At 43.9% G+C, this 19,963-nt stretch overlaps 1 protein-coding gene across 3 annotated transcripts in view; it reads left to right on the plus strand.

Moving 5' to 3' along the window:
* KDR (kinase insert domain receptor) overlaps positions 1 to 18,059 on the plus strand; it is a 42,914-nt gene extending 24,855 nt beyond the window's left edge. Inside the window, exons 19-30 of one of the 3 annotated variants that reach the window (XM_040625450.1) lie at positions 1,142 to 1,255; positions 1,831 to 1,919; positions 2,503 to 2,656; positions 4,548 to 4,645; positions 6,887 to 7,009; positions 7,161 to 7,272; positions 7,499 to 7,598; positions 7,995 to 8,100; positions 9,195 to 9,346; positions 14,097 to 14,196; positions 14,698 to 14,783; positions 16,499 to 18,059. In XM_040625450.1, the coding sequence (XP_040481384.1) occupies positions 1,142 to 1,255; positions 1,831 to 1,919; positions 2,503 to 2,656; positions 4,548 to 4,645; positions 6,887 to 7,009; positions 7,161 to 7,272; positions 7,499 to 7,598; positions 7,995 to 8,100; positions 9,195 to 9,346; positions 14,097 to 14,196; positions 14,698 to 14,783; positions 16,499 to 16,721 (1,457 nt within the window). In that variant the 3' untranslated portion in view covers positions 16,722 to 18,059. Of the gene's footprint in view, positions 1 to 1,141; positions 1,256 to 1,830; positions 1,920 to 2,502; positions 2,657 to 4,547; positions 4,646 to 6,886; positions 7,010 to 7,160; positions 7,273 to 7,498; positions 7,599 to 7,994; positions 8,101 to 9,194; positions 9,347 to 9,943; positions 11,093 to 14,096; positions 14,197 to 14,697; positions 14,784 to 16,498 lie in introns of those variants that run through there. The other 2 variants (XM_040625451.1, XM_040625452.1) reach the window with 2 other exon arrangements.
* Positions 18,060 to 19,963: the final 1,904 nt, after the last annotated feature.

A 19,963-nucleotide genomic window follows, 5' to 3' on the forward strand; every position in this document is an offset into this window, starting at 1 on the left:
GCATGGCCTGGCAGGCAAGTTGAGGATGGGCTGCAGCCTCACCCACTTCCCCGCCTATGCCTGCACAAGGCCATAGCTTATACAACTGTACTTAGTAGCCCAACTATAGGAAAATAGTACCTTGCTTATGTAAAAATTGTTTCTTAATATAATACGGTGCATTAGTGAGATAATTATAGACCATGTAGAGACATGGAAAGAAATTTAATAAGTAAAAATAGTAGAGTGTAAAAACAGCGTGTTTCCTAGAATTGGGATATTATGTGAAAGATTTTCTCCTATAAAGATAATGGTTGCACTAGGAAGAAATGGACCACAGGTGGCATTTTAAAAATTGAAAGCTTTATAAACAATGGTGAATCCTAATAGTAACGGAATTCTGGTCTTGTCCTTTTAATTTGGGGAGGTGATGCGTGGACAGCCGTGGGCTCCAGTAGTGATGTGCTTTCCTTGATGGAGGCAGGGCTACAGACCCTGGGCCAGTAGATCCTGTGCATTTCAAAGCCATCTCTCTCCTTTTGCCTGTTTTTCCTTGTGGCTAAGGGGGAATGCAATTTCAAGGTGGCTCAGTAGGGTCTGAGGTGTGGACCGCGTGTGAGTTAGAGGGAGGTGTACCGGTTTGTGCAGGATCACACTTGCAGTTTTAGCCTCATCAGCCTCTTGTGCCAATTGGCCTTGCCAGCTGGCCCCTGTTAAGTTTCCTGCTTGGCACTGATTGGCGGGAACTTCAGCATAGCCCCTAACACATAAGGATATTTAATACATGGTATTGCTTCCTTACCAGGAAGGACTGAAATAATCAGGCCCTAAGAAGCATAGTCAACCTGATATATGAAAATCCAACTTTGTAAGAGAAGAAAATCTGGGCATGATTCCATTTGCAGATGTATTCTCCACTTTGCAAAAGACTTCACAATGGATTCCTTTAAATATCAAACATTCTGGGTGCACTTAAAGTAAGAATTGGATTTAGAATTGGAAAATATAATTTACACGTGACTTTCAGTGCACCTAGCCTGTAAATTGGGTTGCAGTTGTATTATCCCTAGAGGGTAAGCTGCACACATGCGTGCAGTGGGGCACCGGTCCTCCTCCATTAATGCCCACATTGATGATTTTCTTCTTTGCCATCTATTTGTAGAAGGAGCAACACACAGTGAACACCGAGCTCTCATGTCTGAACTCAAGATCCTCATTCATATTGGCCACCATCTCAATGTGGTCAATCTTCTAGGTGCCTGTACCAAGCCAGGAGGTGAGTATCTGTCGATGTTTCTGGTTGCCTGATGATTTTGGCATATAATTGTCTGCTGGTGTTTCAGGGAAACCACTTAACTCCCATGGCCTTGATTTCCTTAACTTAGGATACTTTGCCAGATTCCTAGATAAAAATATATTTCATGGAGTTTAATGGGCACTTTATTAATTATTCTAGAACTTCTGTGAATTAAAAAATGCCATCTCACTGTACTGAAGTTTGCTGCTTGTGTAAGAGGTTCATATGAGAAAAGTAAACCTCTCAAAAAACTTGAAAGCAAAGTCCTTAAGAGTTGTTCCCCCTAAAATGGAATCATCTTAGGTGATTGTGCTGAAAAGCAAGTGGGTGGATTTTCTTCCGAAATTTTGGTTCATCTTGCTGTGAATTGCCAATTGGTAAAAGAAAAGCAATATTCTAAGGGCATTGGGACCGGCTGATATCTATGATCCTGTCCCCAGTGAAAGTTTGTAGTGTCCTTCTGTGAGGTTTTCTGGCTCATCCATGTATTAAACACTTGATGAGATACATGAATGGAAATGTTTCCCTTTCTTGACATGCTCTGCTGTCTGCAGGGCCACTCATGGTGATTGTGGAATTTTGCAAGTTTGGAAACTTGTCGACTTACTTAAGGAGCAAGAGAAACGAATTTGTCCCCTACAAGGTATGGCATTTCTTAACTCAGCTCTGGCCACATTGTAAAATGGAGGAAAATACAGGTTAATCTTTCTCTGGTAAAACACTGTGAAGAACTTGTGAGGAGTCTTCTTTTGGTTGTTGTAACTTCCTCTTTTACCTGCTGGCGGACATCTCTTCTCCTGGTCGATTTTTGTTTTTGTTTTTTTGTGACTTTAATCTACTGACCCATTAGAGATGGTGTTTGAGGAGGGGAGAAGGTGGGTGTAATTAGGGAAAGGGAAGGATGGAGCGGAGGATGTCTCTGGATTATTCTCTCTGTCTCCTAGCAGTATTTGGCCCCATGGAGTGTCAGTCCCTCAGTAAAGAGCACCCTAATGTTGGAAGTGTGTCTGAAACAGACTTGAAACAAGGTGTTTATCTCTTTAAGCTAAAGAAGGAACTAGGCTTTATGGAAGAAGATCTGTTATGCAGAACACTTACCCCAAATTCCAGCCCAAAGATTCCATATTCCTGAAATCGATGTAATTCTTGTCTGCTTTTAATAGCTATAGTTGTTTTCTAGAGATCTCTTTTGTATTCAAGGAGTTCGTGCATTTGTTTCTTTATAGAGCAAAGGGGCACGATTCCGTCAAGGGAAAGAGTACGTTGGGGAGATCACTATGGATCCGAAACGCCGCTTGGACAGTATCACCAGTAGTCAGAGCTCAGCCAGCTCTGGATTTGTTGAGGAGAAATCCCTCAGTGACGTGGAGGAAGAGGAAGGTACCTGCCATTGCTTTCTCCACACTTAACGCGTGCTCTTGCAGAAACGAGAAGGTGATGGGGTGTTAGGATGAATTTTGTCATGAAAAAAGTTTAGTACTCCCTAATATTTGGAAGAGACCTAAATTTCTAGACTGCCTCCATTCAGTTTTCCAAGAAGTGAGCTGTGGAAGCCCTAAATCAGCAGCTGGCTTGGTTGTGAGGCAAAACACGGGCGAGCCTGAGAAATCTCGGTACCCCAGGAGGGCGAAGCAGTCAGCAACAGCCGAACCAATGCTTTGAGACTGTTGGTTCAGCATTTAGTAGCAGGAGAGGCTCAACGCTTTGTTCCCAAAGGACAAAGGAGGCTCTCTGGTAGTTGATTAGCCTCCCCGTTGCCCTAAGCAGTTCAGCCCCACATTTCCAAAGTCACCCCACCACTCCAAGGCAGCATAGGGGTCACTTGCTGTTTCTATCTCATTCCAAGTGGCTTATCAAGTCTTTCTTGCAGCCATACTTCCTCAGAGGAGTCTTGGTAAGCATATTTTTCTTTATCCAGTTATGCTTCCAGTGATATTTTAGTGCTCTCTCTGAGTAGAGCTGTGTTCGCAGTCTAACTTCCAGGATTTCTTCCAGCTCCAGGATACGCTGTCTGTCTGCTTCCCTCAGAAGGAGCAGAGACAGCTCCATGGATATAGAGATGGGGCTTCCTGACATCTGGCTCCTCTTGAGCATGAGCTTAGAAGAATCCAGTCATGAAATAGTGAAAGAAACCTGCTACCCTTTCCTTAGACATGAGGCTACAGATAGACCTTAAATGTGGCTTCTTTCTCTAAGAAGCCGAGTAGGGTATGCGAAGCTGGAACTTGCTCTAGAGGAGTGTGGAGAGGCCATCTAGACCTCACCTAACTGGGTCCACACTGAGTGGGGCCCTCTCTGTCCCGTCATTCTCTCTCACAAAATGGTGGCCGGTGCACCAGAAACCCAAAGAATTGGGGTACTCGGAGTAGAAAGGGTCTTGGCCTGGAATATGTCCTCCATTTCTTCATTTGGAAAATGATGGGATCGCACTAATTGCTCACTGAGAGCCCTCTAGCCCTAAGCATTAAAAAAAATCATTGAGAAAAATGCTCTGAGTCTTTTTAATACTTACAAGGTTATTATTACAAGTGAGTTTTCATTTACTCTGGTATTTGTCTCTAGGAGAGAAGCCATGTCTTATCTTATCTGACCAAAGTTAAGAGATCATGTTGAAACACCCATTAATGTCTTAGTGTTTATTTGTACCAGTTGCACGGAAATAAATACCACCAATTTACGTAAAACCATCTTTCTCTCGATGTTCCTGTCACCTCTCATTCATATCCTTGAAGGGAAAAAAGCATCCTATCAGGCCTCTTTTAATGTGTTTACAGCACTTTCTCAGCTTGAAAGTGAGAGAAGTAAATATATTTCTGGTATTTTTAGTTATCTGTTGTAGATTATAATTTGACCTTTGGCCTTTGTCCCAGGACAAAGCCTGGAGAGAAAAGATTCAATGACCCTGAATATTGTTGTTTTATTTTTAGAGTTCTTGATATGAAACTATTGTTTATCCCTCTGGGTACATGAAAAAAACCCCAACAGTTTAAAACAGCAAACTTAAACAAGTCCTCTTTCGCTCCCTGCCATCTCTGCTGGTTCAATTTGACTAAGATGGAAAAACTAACATTTTTTTTTTTGCTAAGGGGTATGATGAAAGCTAATAATACCGGGATTCAGCAAATGTACAGAAGATACAGGCATTTTCTCTCTGCTTCTATTTCCAGAAGTTTAACTCCCAAATGTTAAAATGAAGATTACTCTAACACACTTAGAAACGAATCGTTTCTGGTGGCAATACTGATCTCTGTCCTCCTCCCTCTCCCGCCAGTTTCCGAAGATCTGTACAAGAACTTCCTGACCTTGGAGCACCTCATCTGCTACAGCTTCCAAGTGGCTAAGGGCATGGAGTTTTTGGCATCCCGGAAGGTAAGACAGCCCAGGGGGGACCGAGATATCTCTTCACATCACATATCTGGAAGGAAGATGTCCAGTGCCAGCCACTGGTGTGTGTTTGGGACTGTAATCCGTTCTCCACTGCTGGGACCATGCAAAGAGTCCTGTTGGAGAGGCCCCGTTCCTGCTAATTTAAGGAGGTGTGAGGATTTCGTGAAATTAATTCGTTCATGGGATCAATACTTACTGACCATCTACTAAGTGCAGCCGGTCCTCTGAGCGCTTAAGGATGACGTGTGATCCAACAGGCGAAACTCTCCGCCTGCATGGAGTTTACACCCTATTGGGCGGCACAGGCGGTGAGCAATATAAACAAGTCAAGTACATGGTGGGCTGGATGGGAATAAGCTCGGCGGGGAAAAATAAGCAGGAAAGGGCTTGGACTCCACGGGACTGGTGTGTTTGAGTGTGTATACGCCTCTGTGTTTGTGACATCAATTTTAAACAGAATGGACAAGGGAAGCTTTATAAGACTGCGACATCTGAGCAGCGACCTGGAAAAGGTGAGGGACTGAGCCTTGCAGATATCTCGGCGTGAGAGCGTCTATTTTTAATTTATTTTACATTCATCACCATCCATCAAAAAGTATTTGTTAGTGGTATAATTAGAAAGCAGGAAGGACAGGCTTCAGATGAGAGCGATTATAAAAGCTAAAATTAGAAAAGTAGGCCAAACAAAGGCTGAGGTGGGGACGTGACAAGTTACAAATATTCCAGAGGCTGTAAACACCACAGCGGGAGCGGGGTAGGTTAAAGTCACCCCTCTGGAAAGGGTAGAGTGGGTGGTTTTCTATTAAACAGGGAAAATTCAAATTAAGGTTCGGGAAAAATGATCAGTTGGAGAATGCATGGGCTGCACCCTCCTGGGAGGGGGGAAGAAAGACTGAAGAGTTTTGTTTTTCTAATTTAGAGTGAAATCTCTAACCCATTTCTTTTTCTGAAGCCTAAAGCTGGACACAGCTCCCAGAGCCTCAGGATCTCAAAAGTGTCTGCCCGGGAGCTCTTGTCTCCTTTCTCCCAAGGGGAAAGGAGAGAAGTGTGGTCTTACGGGATTCGCCCACGGGGCAAGAACCTTTGCCTTTCTTGGAGATTCCGATTTTATTTTATTATTATTTTTAAAGGCCAGAGCCTGCTGTTTAGTCAGGGAATCTTTCGACTGGGAAGGGGGTGGGGTCCTCGGGGACCCTTAACTTCCCTTTGCGTCTACCAGCTGGTTTCTTGAAAACTACCTGGTTGTTGGGCTAAAAAAGGAAGCTGTTTGGTTGGGGGGAAAAGTAGAGAGGACTGTTTGGTTTTTGGAATCTCCTGTCTTGCTCAGTCATGCTTGACAGAATGCTTTTGAATACGCCTCTTTCCGAGGGAAGTGCCACACAGAGGCAGGGTGTGGGGCGGTCAGCCTTGCCCCGGCTCCCGGCTCGGCTCCCCATCCCTACCGCGATGGCTTCGGCATTCTCCTCGGAGCCTTTCATTCCCGTGTAAATGTTCCCCAGACTCTAATTTCCTTACAAATCTGCAGGTGCAGCTACAGCTGCTCAGTAGCAGGGAGTTAGATGAGGTTGGGGATATCAAGAAGAGAGAAACCGAGGACCGGAAAAGAGTGGAGAGAAAGCAGGGGGAATTCGGTTTTCCTCTTTAGTGCACGGGAGAACCAGCCTGACCCGTGAGAAGCCGACCTCTCTTCCGTAGACCTCGATGGTACTCCAACACTTTGAAAACAGGATGAGCCCCACGGGAGCTGGTTTATCAGAGCCGGGCAGTTTCAGTTCCATATGGAACGGAGAAACCAACAAAGGGCACCAAACCAAGGAAAGCCCCTTGTTCCTGATTTCCGAGCATTCATTCAAAATAGGAGGGCATTCGAAGGCCTCCTTAGAGTAACGCGTTTTAACTGTATATGGTGCCAGGCAAAAGGGATATGTGGATGTGACCAGAAACACATTCTTAATTGTGTCTAAGAGAAGTCTATTTATGACTCCATCATCCTACTATAACTTAATTATTTAACTCCAAAGTCTGGGACTCTTTATGGGATAAGCAGATGTGTGTCTCAACAAAAGTCAGACTTCTTTCTTGAAGTGTTGATGAAAGGTATTAGCCCAGTGCCTGTTCATCAGTTGGTTTTCTGATGTGGGGCTTTTTTAAGCATGAGGTCACAACAGATGCAGAAGACATCAGCTGTGCAGAAGCCTAACGCACACACGATTCTTTTTGCAGTGTATCCACAGGGACCTGGCGGCACGCAACATCCTCCTGTCGGAGAAGAACGTGGTTAAAATCTGTGACTTTGGCTTGGCCCGGGATATTTATAAAGACCCAGATTATGTCAGAAAAGGAGATGTAAGTTTTAAAGGTGAACGTAGTGCTCTGTGAAGTTGCAGGATCCAAATTCCTCGTTGCAAGCTTCAGGACCTGCGTTGGGAACAAAGGAAGTGTTTTCTTCAGATACGTGCTAAGTTGGGTTCTGACTCCTTGTCTTCTACCTTCTTAGGCTCGCCTCCCTTTGAAATGGATGGCCCCAGAAACAATTTTTGACAGAGTGTACACAATTCAGAGTGATGTGTGGTCTTTTGGTGTCTTGCTCTGGGAAATATTTTCCTTAGGTAAGTCACTTGTTTTTTGTCCTTCCATCCATACTCCAAATAAAATGACGTAAGTCAGTGTTCCATGGTCCCAGTGCACCTTTACCTCTCCCATGTTCCACCTTTATCTAGCGAAAGTTACCGGGAAGCTTTGGAGATATATATATTTGGGATGATGTTCAAGAATCAGGGTTTTCTATAAGAAAAAAATCAAATCAAGTCATGTCCCATTCCTGTTTTATTCTAGGTGCTTCTCCGTATCCTGGAGTAAAGATTGATGAGGAATTTTGTAGGCGATTGAAAGAAGGCACTAGAATGAGGGCCCCTGATTATACCACACCAGAAATGTAAGACTTCGAAAACATCTTTCTATCCTTTCTTTGCTCATAAAACCTCCCCCCGCCCAGAAGACTTTTCATGATACAGACCTCTTTCATGGCCCCGTCCCTGTCCTACTTCTCCTGGAAGTCTTCCTTGGTAATCTCAAGCAGAGGGTCATCTCTTCTTGAAACAACAGCCCTTTATCTATACCCACCAGTTCGTTTTTATTAGATGTTGGCTTCTAACATTTTCCATACATACTTGATGCCCCAACTGTAGGGCTCTGTGTTTTATATGGTGTTGTATTACTGTTTAGCATCATGGGGGACTTTTCATAAATGTTTACTCATTCGAGTGCGTATTTTCAGCATCAGATGAGGAAGAAGGAGGCAGTTAGTGACGTTAGTGTTTTGCTTCTCTAGGTACCAGACCATGCTTGACTGCTGGCACGGGGAGCCCAATCAGAGACCCACGTTTTCAGAGCTGGTGGAACACTTGGGAAATCTGTTACAAGCTAATGCTCAGCAGGTTTGTGACCTCCATCCAAGCAGTGTATCCAAGGGCTCCTCTCCTCCCTGGACCCTCTCATGGCCACCATATTCTTGCACATTTGAACAATAACGCTATTTTAAAAGCTGTAACTCCCCTTTTAAAGACAGATGAGGTCCTAATGAGATCCTAATCCATAACCTGGGAACAGACCACTCATTCCTCCTGATGTTTCTTTTTGTTGTCTTCAGATGCTCTTCTAAAGTAAAATCAATCAATTAATCAATAAAAATTAGTTCATCCGCAGAATATCAACAATGGACAGAATTTTAAGGAATTTAAACACTGTACAGGCAAAACCACATGTGAACCCTGCAAAATAAATGGGCTTTTTCTTCAGTAGAATCCCCGGCCCCCATAAATTCCACTGGAGGATTTTAGAATTGTAACCTTTACCATTAGAAAGTTATTTAATCTCCAGTCAACGGCCTCTTACTGCCACGAATGGAAGCCAATTTCCTCCTGCTTTTCTTTTGAACAGGTGGGGGACAATGGGTCAAATCTGTTTTTATCAGTAAGCCTTTCAAACATTTAAAGGTATCACATTGCCCTTTCTTTCTTTCTCTTGATGAAATAACGTTAAATTGTGCAACCTTTTCTCAGAAGACCCATTTTCCTGCACATTTATTGCTTTTCTCTCGACTGTCATCAGATTTTCCATTGCCTTGAAATGCAGAGGCTAAAATTGGATGACATGCCCTTTAAAAGACCTGGCTCCAGTAGGTAGGGCTTTGTGAAGAAATGATTTCTCAGCTCTCCGTGTTCTGTTGCCACGTCTCTGCCCACAGCCTGCTTTGTCTTCCTCGTGACCAGCGTTCTCTGCGGTCGGTCCCCTTACTCCTCTTGCTTTAATATTAACTCTTTTCACATACTTTCATATATAAACATCCCTTTCAAGTGCCCTTTTGTTTTTGACAAACCATGTTTAATGTTGTCTTTAAGTTCAGCGCTCAGATATGAAAGCGACAGACCTCATCACCAAGAAGCCCCCATGGCCTTTGTTTCTCATGAAAAGGCTCTTGAGGGGCTGGCGCCGTAGCCATAGCAAGAGCATTCCGTGTTTGTTGTTTCAGGATGGCAAAGACTACATTGTTCTCCCGATAGCAGAGACTTTGAGCATGGAAGAGGATTCTGGACTCTCTCTGCCTACCTCACCTGTTTCCTGTATGGAGGAAGAGGAAGTGTGTGACCCCAAATTCCATTATGACAACACAGCAGGAATCAGGTACTGTATATGGTCAACATCCCCAGGGGGGTGGGGGCACTTCAAGGTCATTTGGGGAAGGGGGTGGAAGGAAGGCTGCATCTCACTTCCACATTGAACCTGAGCCCTGAGACTGCCATCAAGGGAAGTGCTCCTTGAAGAGGGCCGGGGTAGGTGAGTTGCTTCCCATCTGTGGTCCACATTGCTGCCATAGCTGTTTCTTTCGAATTCTAAGCCCTGCAGCTGCAAATAGCTGGAATGCCACAGTTTGTTAATCTCCAGAAAAAGAGACCAATTTTATATAGACATCTGTATTTAAATTATCCCCATGTACTCTTTTATTAATGTGAATTAAATGGCTTAGGAAAGATTCAGGAAGGAAGGGTTTTATGCATAGATGAGAACACACTCTGCCTCTCTGGCTGGGATGCCCTGTGCTGTGGGGATGTGTCCTGAATTGGACTGGACAGCACATCTTCAGAAGCCCCTCCCTGGCCTGATTTTCAGCATTTTATTTGCATAATGGGACTTCTGGACTTATTTAAAACACATGCACCGCTGTCCTCTCCTGATCTATAAAGCGGTTCTGAAGGCAGCTTTCTTTTTTCTCTCTCCCAGCACCTGTGCCTGAGGACAGAGTGGATATCGTGTCTACAATATGATATTAAAATTGCCTTTTTCTAAGCCTGGGACTTCTTTGCTTTGTCCCCCCCCCCCCACTCTTTTGGGTGTTTTCCTCTGGTACCCAGCCCCCGCTGACCGCAGGGTCCAGCCTGCACTCATGTGTGTGCTGTGGCTGCAGGGGGGGCCATGGAGCCCTAGGTGAGCCGGGCCGCCGGGTTGTGGGCAGTTTGTTCTGTGGAATCACATGGGGTGGCAGAAGCCAACATGTAAGCTGCCTGTTACATTTGGGTCAAGAACTTTTAGCATTTTTTCAAAGAACTTTTCCTTCTGTTACCAGATTTTGCCTACATGATACCTCGCAGAGTTTCGCAAGGGAGAAACTATTATCTCTCGTGAAGAGACGTTGAACGTGAGGCTCAGAGCAATCACGTGGTGGAAGTAAACAATTGTGGTTAAAGGTCCAGATTTTAGAGCCAGATAGAACTGGTTGGACTTCTCAGTCTGCCTCTTAGGGACCCGGCGCACAGCTTCACTGTGACGCAGGGGAAGACACTGGTGTTCAAAAATGATTATTTTGAGAATCACATGGTGTAACGTATTTCTGCGTGCCTGGCACTTAGAGAGCGCTGGATATGTGAAAGCTATTCAGCAAGCTGCTTAAAATCACATCCCTAGGATGACTCCAGTTCCTCCGATCTCTCTCGCAGTCCTGTTTTCTGCCACACCAAGGGGGGACCCTCAAAGAGAAAGGTGAATGAACCGAAAGCCAATAGTTCCACTTCTCATGTTTAAAAACCTCTAGGTCAAGCTCGGCTGGCCTTGTGGTGTGGTAATTATTCCCACAACACGGCTTCCTTCTTTATCAGAAAACCATTTGATCATGAACTCCATGCCTTGGGTTTTGTGTGACCAGGTGGAGTGAGGACCCGAGCGGCAGTCTCTTGGCTCGCTTGGACGCTTTGCGTATGGTGCCGAGAGTCGGTGAAGTCATGTGTGTGTAATGGAAGTGCCAAATGCAATGCTGAATCTAAGTCAGGGCTGCTAACGTTTATCCCCAGAAGCACGGACAAATGTGACACCACACTCTGAACGCAGGCCTGGCTCCTATTTTCTGTCTGTGATTTTTGAATTGGTTCAGTTTCTCTTTTATCCAGCCATAATTTGAAAAATAAAATGGAGGTTGGAATCTTTTGTCTGCAGCCCTCTCTTCAACCCCGCCATCCTTTTTCCTTTTATAAAAACAAGACTCCACAGTCACATTATAATCATCTGGGTTTAAAGAAACACAGCATTGAGGCACGCAGCACACCTCGTTTTGAGGCTCTCTTTTGATTCTGTTTCCCTGGAGAGACCAGAGATGAGGCTGGTGTCCTTCTCAGTGGACTTGTTCTGTCCTTTTTCCCATTTCCAGTCAGGTAGAAAAGCTGAGGAGTCTCTCTCATTTGCTTCCTCTTTATAGTTTCAATCTCATTACATTATAAATAGAGCTGGACAGAGACATCACAGTGGGCACCAACCTCGTGATCTGTTGCCCCTTTAAATTATTAAAAATATTTGTTCAGCATTTACTTAGCAAAGAGGCCAAGAGGTGTGGGGAGTGGGAAAGGGCGAGCAGGACGGATCACTAGTGTCTAGACTTCGCTTTGTCTCTAATTTCCCCTGTGATCAGCTCTGGCCCCAAGTTCACATGCTTTCTGCAAGAAAACACATATTAATTGGACTCCTCTTTCTTTGAGGGCAGTTTGGGGACCATCTGTGGTTGCTCCGTCATTTTCCCCCCGGGAGTTTTACCTCCCACTCCAAGCAGCTTATCAAAGATTTCTTTTCTCTCCCAGAGAAAGATTTTGGCACATACCATTTTTCTTCATTTTGGTTAATTGCTGGTGATGATTAAGTGCTCCTTGTGGATTGATGTCTGGGACAGCCTCCTGGCTAGACGTTCCTGAATTTGGCTGTGATATCAGACTGCTTGAAGTGAAACTGTCCTTTCTCCACTTTCTGTCTGTCTTCTCCCCCGCGCTGGTCCCACCACACGGTCAGTTGCCTGCGTGGGAGAGAGCAGTGCCGTGCACATAGTAGGTGCTTCATAAAGACTTGAACTGTCATATCCATTGTTCCCTTCTACTTTTTCCTTCCTGATACTTTTCCAAGGGAGTCAGTGTGGAGTAGGGTAGCAAAACAAAGCAAAACAATGGGCTTGAGAATCTGAAGGCCAATTTCGAATCCCAGTCCTAGCCATTTCCTCCCTAAGTCTTAGCTTCCTCAACTGTTTTTTTCCAAGGCAGCTGTATGATTGCCCAAGCTCAACACTCCAGTTGATTCTATATGCCGCAGACCTCTGGAATCTGTCTACTTCTCCAAACCCTATGGGCATCACCTCTCTTGGGCAGGCTGCCCTTCTTTCTTCTAGAGACATGGAAAAGAGTCCCCTAATTGGTCTCACTGCCTGTTTTCACCTTCCTCTACCCAGAGCCATCCTTGTAAAGGGCGCATCTGACTTTGTCAATCTCATGCTTCAAATCCTTCAGTGACTACTCATAACCCAAATAGCCTAGTTATGTGATTTTGGACAAGTTCCTTAACCTTTCTGTGCCTCGGTTTCCTCTTCTAAAGTTGGGATAGTAGTACCCACCCCTAACAGATACCGTTTATAATGATGCTGTGAGACAGCAGTTGGGGAACATTTAGCACAGTGCCTGGCATGTGGGTAGATTCTCAGGAAAGGATTCCTGAGTGAGTGAGTGAGTGAGTGAGTGAATCAATGAATGATTAACTGTAGTACCAATAGTTTCTAGCAACAGCCACTTCTAGGGACTGGACTCGGGAGAAGTGGGCTTTTCCTCTGTCTCCTTATATATTATGTCCTCTTTCTTATGGAGTTTCCTGAGTAAGGATGTCACTGGTGAACCTCATTCTCTCCTCTGTGTAAGGGGAGGAACCAGCGTCCTGGTTTCAGGGGAGGTGGACTTGATTTCCATTCTCCTCCTTTGGCTCAAGTGTGTTCTCACTCCACTTGGTCACAGAAAACACAGGAATATGTAACACGTCCAGAAGCCTGCCTATGGGGGGAAGTATGCTGGGCTAAGAGTGGAGAGTGAATTTGCTGTCCCTTGCTGTGAAAAGGACTTCCCTTCTTTCCACTTGGGCTGTTTGTGCTTTTAACAGAATCAGACTCCCCCAAAGCCACATGGCAGGGAAGGAGCACCCCCAGGAAACAAGTGGTATGTTGTCTGACAAGTCCTATTCTTTGAAGTCCTGAAGGAAACTGGTACCCTTTGGAATTCAGAGGAAAACAAGCTTTGGCTGATAGAGCATCATTCTTTTTAAGAACACTTGCCACCCACCTCATTCATCCTCCAGATATCTCTGTCTCTGTGAATTGCTGACACATTTTGAAGACTGGGCAATAGAGGCATAGAAATATTCCTGTCTTTCCCAAGTTTGTATAGTCAGTGGTAGACGTCGAAGTAGATGAAACATCTCATGATTCTCTTGAACCACTGCCTTTTCCCAAGACCAGCAATTCGGTGGGCTGAAAATAGGGGATTGTGAGACTCACTCCCACCCCCCCACCCCCCGCCACTAAGCCTCTATTACATGCAGAAGGTGGAGGTCGTCTCTAGATCCTGCTGGGTTCAGTGTCCTGTAACCCAGGTGAGATCCAGTGAGATCTGCAGGTGTTTCCCCTGCCCTTCTTTCACTGAGTGGTTGCTCCGTGGGCATTATCTAGAAAAACTTTTCTGGAGGTGGCTGGAAAGATGTGTAATGCTCCGTAATATGTTGAGAGCCCAGTGGAGGAATCTCAGGCAATCAGGAAACCATGCAGAAAGCGGTCGATCACTTAGTTTGCCGTTGTTGTCTTTAGTCCAGCCCTGGCCCTCAGAAGTAGGATTCAAAGGAACAGGAGCTCATCTAGGCCCCTCGCTTAGATTATACTTTTAAATAGGCCCTCACGGGAAATGAAGCCTTCACTGTGTGCTTGCAGAGAAAGATTTTTGTTTTGTTTTGTTTTGTTTTTCTTTTTCGAAAGGATGTTTTGAAGGTTGCTATTAAACTTGTGGTTGAAGGATAATGAACTTAGGTATCACTTTTGGTCTTTGCAGCCAAATATACCACCACCCAAATATAAATATTGGTTTTTTTGCAGCCAGTATCTGCAGAACAGTAAGCGAAAGAGCCGGCCTGTGAGTGTAAAAACATTTGAAGATATCCCTTTGGAAGAACCAGAAGTAAAAGTAATCCCAGATGTAAGTACATCTTTTAAAAATAGTCTTAAAAATAACACGAAGGGTGAAACATTAGCTAGATAAATATTAGCCTAAGCATTAGAGCCTTGGAGCCTCATTATAAAGGTATGTATTGTGGGGTCACTATGGAGATGGAATTATCAGCTCCCCTCCCCCCCATTGGTTTTACTATAAGGACAGCCCCTAGTCCAAGGTTCTAGATAATCTAGCTTCATGCCCAATTCCACTCAACTGTAACTAGTATCATTGTGAAAAGAGGGATGGCAGCAGGTCTCAGCTGCTGCTTCCTGAATTCTTCTTTTCTTCTGGGCCTGAGTTTACTACTAGGAAGCAGTTATTTCTCCTTGTAGCTGATACAGTTTCTGGCTATGATATCTTTACCGCCCTCTGGGGAATGCTGGAGCATATTGACTGATAGGTGGGTTAAGAAATTGGTTTAATTAAGTAGTTGCTCAGTGTGCACACTCAATCAACTGTGCCATCTCCTTGTCTCTTAAAAAGGACAACCAGACGGACAGTGGTATGGTCCTGGCATCAGAAGAGCTGAAAACCTTGGAAGACAGAACCAAATTAGCTCCATCTTTTAGGTAAGGCTCAGCCAAATAGAAAAGACAAATCTCAACAGGAATTTCTGGAAGGAACTCAGGACTTTCAGTGTAGATGCAGTTTTCCCTTTGTGTCTTTGTTGGTTAGGCAAATTTGCATCAACCGAACTAATAAAGAACTGCAGCTAATCAAACAAATAAATGACGTGGCACGTCTGAAATAGAATCTGAAATTAGGGGATTTGGTCAGTTTGTATGGTACTGGCTAAATAACAAAGGTCATTGGATATAATCCCTCAAATTGAGATGATCAAAATCTTTGTGGACTCTGAAGAATTTTCAAACCTGTCCATAAATGAGCGCATCTGTCTTCAGAAGTATGATGCATAAATAAGCCAATATCTATTTGTTTGAGATACTTAAATATTGTTGGCTGAATTATTTGTCTTATTATTATTATTGGCTTAATTATGGGAAAAATATTAAATTTGGTTTTGAATATGATTTCCCCCATGTGGTTCTGTAGGAATTTGTAGCTGTTTTGGATAGATGTACCTACTTTCAACCTAACATATAAATGAAAATCTCTATAAAAATAGTAAGATAAAGAGCAGTTACTTATTTGCTAGTGAGCTCACTTTAGGTGAGAATTGAGAAGACTTTGATGTACTTATAACCTAACCATTGTGTAAAATGGGAACACCCTTGGGTTATTGAGGGATGTTCATGCAAAGAAAAAGAAAATTAAAGCGAGTCATCGTACAATTTTATTGTTTGCTTTTAGGCCCAAGGTGAGAAATTTTTAGAGCCAATTATATGTTTCATTCACTGATTTAAAATATATTTATTCAGCGGTGGCTATGTGCCAGGTACCATGCCATTGTTTGAGACACTTAACTCATTTTCTTGAGGTTGGATTGAAAGAAAAATTGCATTTCTGGTCATTTGAAATAACTTTTAAACCATAAATGGAAGTAGAGTTAATGAAATCCTTTTTGTAGTTCTTAACACCAGTAATTTGGTAAAACATGTATTAAGGGGAAAAACCCACACCTCAGAATGGCTTGAGAAAAATGTAAATCCGAAGTTTTAGATCAACACAGCCTACACTTTTAGGCTTTCACATGATTATGGTCTGTCATGGTTCTACGCCATTGAAAATATTCCCTAGTTGCTGCTGAGTGATCCGGGCCCTCAGTCCTTCCAAAGAATGTGGTTTTGATGAGTAAAAAGCAGTTTTTGACAGACTGGCTTGATTGCACACACACGCTTCAACTTACTCAAGTTTAAAGTTGCTCAAGAACTTTATTAACATCGTGCACATGCCTTGGAATCCCTGATCAACCCGTGAGGAAAGCAGAAGTGGACTCTCAGAACGTCCCAATTTCCTTTCACATCGTCAAAGAGTCCCCTTGGCTCCTATCATTGTATACAAACCTGTCAATCTTCAATGCCGTAAAAATGCTCCGTTGGTTGGAGCCTTTGCATAACTCAGGAGAACTGCCTTTCATCTCATCACGGGCTTGAAAGACTTGGACCTGAATAAGAGGACTTATCTGAAACTACCAGCTCATGCTAGTACCTGAAAATAGACATTGTCTGAGTAAACCTGATACGTTCATTAATAAGTGGGAGAGATAGGGGCTGGTGTCTCCAGGGAGATTACAGCCCACATGGGGTCGGGAACAGGGTGAGGGTAAGAGGGGAAAGAACTGCCTTCTCTCCATCAACTCATTTGGTTGCCATTTCTTCCACAGTGGACTGATGCCCAGCAAAAGCAAGGAGTCTGTGGCATCCGAAGGCTCTAACCACACGAGTGGCTACCAGTCTGGGTATCACTCCGATGACACGGACACCACTGTGTACTCCAGCGAGGAGGCCGAACTGTTAAAGCTGATGGAGATTGGACCACAAGCTGGCAGCGCAGCCCAGATTCTCCAGCCTGACTCTGGGCCCACATTGAGCTCTCCTCCTGTTTAAAAGGAGGCACCCACGTCCCCCACTCCTGGAAATCACATGAGAGGTGCTGCTCAGATTTTCAAGTGTCGTTCTTTCCATCACTAGGAAGTAGCCACATTTGATTTTCATTTCAAAAAAAGGACCTCAGACTGCAGGGAGCCAGTCCCCTAGGCATTTCCTGAGAAGATGTTTGTGACTCAAGAATGTGTTTGTGTTTTCTCCCGGTGTTGACCTTCTGTTTATGCATTTAGAAAGCACGTATGATGCCCCTTACTGTGGGTCTCCCCATGGGTTATAAGAAAAGAAGTTCAAGAAGTGGCCGATTCCTCCATGAAGTGGCAGCACCTGGGGAGCTGACCCGTCTCTGTAAAAGCAGAAGATAAGCCAGGCAATGCAAGTGCTTTAGGTGTTGAAGATGGGAAAGACCTTTAGGGCTGAGTCCATCCAAGAAGCTTTGTTTGGGATCGGGTCCTGAGCCAAGTCTTACGTGTGGGGTTTGGATTGACGGAAAGGAAGACGTTGGCTGGCTTTGAGAGCGTACTGGGGCCTGCAGATGCATTGTGTCGGCTCTGGTGGAGGTGGGCACGGGGTCCGTGAGGAAATGTAAAGGCTTCAGATGAGGTTACTGGTTTTAGAAGGTTGCGTGCTCTTCCCAGTTGGGCTAAATGAGAGCTCCTTGGGCTGTTTCCGACTCCTAATGAGAGTTCCTTCCGGACTCTTACGTGTCTCCTGGCCGAGCCCCAGGAAGGAAATGATGCAGCTCTGGCTCCTTGTCTCCCAGGCTGATCCTTTATTCAGAACACCATAAAGAGAGGACGTTCAGACGTCCCTGTCGTGTCGAAGAGTTCTGTGTAAACCAGCTTCTGGTTTCTTCTGGATGAATACCCACATATCTGTCCTGATGTGATATATGTCTGAGCCTGAATGCAGTAGGTTCCGCATCAAGCTGTGGGGTCAAAGCTTCAGGAAGGATTTTACTCTTTTGTTCCTTCTCCCCTCCCTGAACCTTCGCCCTCTTTCCACCCCAGTCAGTATTTTAGTAATTTGGCCTCTACACGCTAGTAAAAGCTGATTTGGTTTGTTCACTCTCTGAATGACTATTAGCCAGATTTCAAAATTATTTTATAGCCAAAGTTTTAACAACATCTATTGTATTATTTAGACTTTTAACATGTAAAGCTATTTCTACTGGTTTCTGCCCTTGTTCTTTCCTTTTTAAAAAAGAAAATGTATTTTTCGTTTGGTACCATAGTGTGAGATGCTGGGAACCATGACTGTAAAACATGCTATGGCACATATATTTATAGTCTGTTTATGTAGAAACAAATGTAATATATTAAAACCTTATATTATATATGATGAACTTTGTACTATTCACATTTTATACCAGTATTATGTAGCATAACAAAGGCCATAATGCTTTCAGCAATTGACGCCATTTTATTAAAAAAAAAATTGAAAAACTTAAATGAGTCTCTTTGCAAGGTTGCATTTCTGTTCTTACCATTTCTCTCACTCCTAAGGTGGAGGAGGGGGAATCAGACGTAATTGCCACATGGTTTTTCATTTTTAATCGTTTCCTTACTCTTCTTATAAGGGGGATTTTCATCAAGTAGTTTATACTTTTTAAACCAATAAATGTATGCTTAGTAAAAAAAAAACCACAACGGTCTAATATTATAACGACTATTTTGAGGGCAAGTACTTCTGACTTGAGGTAGAGTTGCTTCCACTTTTTGTTACACAAATAATTCATGCACATGTGAACTCTCATCATATTCTGAGCACTTTTGAGATTCTTAAAACATGGACTGAGAGATACAAGTACTCTAACAGTATCCGTGGCTCTCCAGGAAACCCTGTGCCTGTTACTACCGCCAACTACGAAAATCAGAGGGTGAGAGATCCCCAGCCAGGTGGCCAGACCCAGGCACTGCAGGGAAATGTGGAGCATACTTCCAGTTTTCAATGCTGACTATACTTACAGGCTCAGAACATCAGACCCCATGTTGCCATCTTGAGTGATTACTTTTACCTGGATACAGTGATTACTAAAAGTCCCTGGCACCTGTGAGTGGCCTTACTCTTTGTGGTATTTTTTTATACAAGTGTTGCAATATTTGTATAGTCCCATAGACCTATCATTTCTAAAAGATATTTTTTTTGTTTCTTTATTTTAGAGGTCATGAGCAGGGGGAGGGGCAGACGGAGAGGGAGAGAGAGAATCTCCGTGCTGAGTGTGGAGCCCGAAATAGGGTTTGATCCCACGACCCCAAGATCATGACCTGAGCCAAAAATCAAGAGTCACATGCTCAACCAACTAAGCCACCCCAGTACCCCTCAAATATACCTATCATTTTTGATGGCTTCTGGGTTTTTAAATCTTAGTGCAGAAGGTCTTCTCAGTTCTGAAATAAGTTCTAAATGTTCTTCTATTACACTTAAATCCAGTCCACATGTATTTTTGTATATGGAGGGAGGTAGAAATCTGCCTTTGTTTTCTTCAATTAGTTGTTGATCACAGCAGTGCTCTTGAGTCAATATACCTCTTTGCCTCCATGGTTGGGGAAATACGCATTGTACCATTTTCAAACCCTTTTATCTCACTGAGACATGCTGTACAATTTTATGACGGGGAAAAGGGTAGCCATGGGCGTGTGCGATTCCTGGGGCAGCGCTTACAGATGTGAGCTGTTGGCCAGGATTAGTGGGTTCGGGTCTCTGACAGACGTAGTTACACTATCTGTCAGGCCTGACCTCGTCTTTTCCTGTTATGACGGTGGCATCCAGCAAATGAATGGAAGAAGAGTCTAGGTGGTTCAAGATAGAGACACCCTGATAGAAAAACAGAATTTTCTTCAGTTTAGGAAAAAGAGGTTTTGTTTCTCGTAAGCGGCCCCTGGCAGTGTCTCCAATGCTGGGAATTTGGATTCAGCTGAAACTTCACACTTTATAAAGAAATGCTTTCAGCACCTCAGGCAGGATGGTTAGGAGGTGAGGTTTGGCTCTCTCCTTCCTCTCTTTTCTGTCTTCCATGCTCCTTGTTCTTAGTTCCTTTTCTCTCTTCATTTGCCCTTGAATTGAAGAGAACTTTTGTGGCTTTTGAAAGTGCTTCCTGCATGGTCTCGTTTTCAGAGCTTTAATTGGAGACATTTGGTGTATTTTGGGTGTGACTACCCCCTCCCCTTGGCTCCCGGCCTCCCTCCTTCTGTCCGTTTACTTGCTTTGTCTGCCTCCTTTCAAACTCCTCCGGCCCTTCACCT

This window comes from Ursus maritimus, unplaced genomic scaffold, assembly GCF_017311325.1.
Source record: "Ursus maritimus isolate PB19 unplaced genomic scaffold, ASM1731132v1 scaffold_8, whole genome shotgun sequence".
In the NCBI taxonomy this organism is placed as follows: Eukaryota; Metazoa; Chordata; class Mammalia; order Carnivora; family Ursidae; genus Ursus; species Ursus maritimus.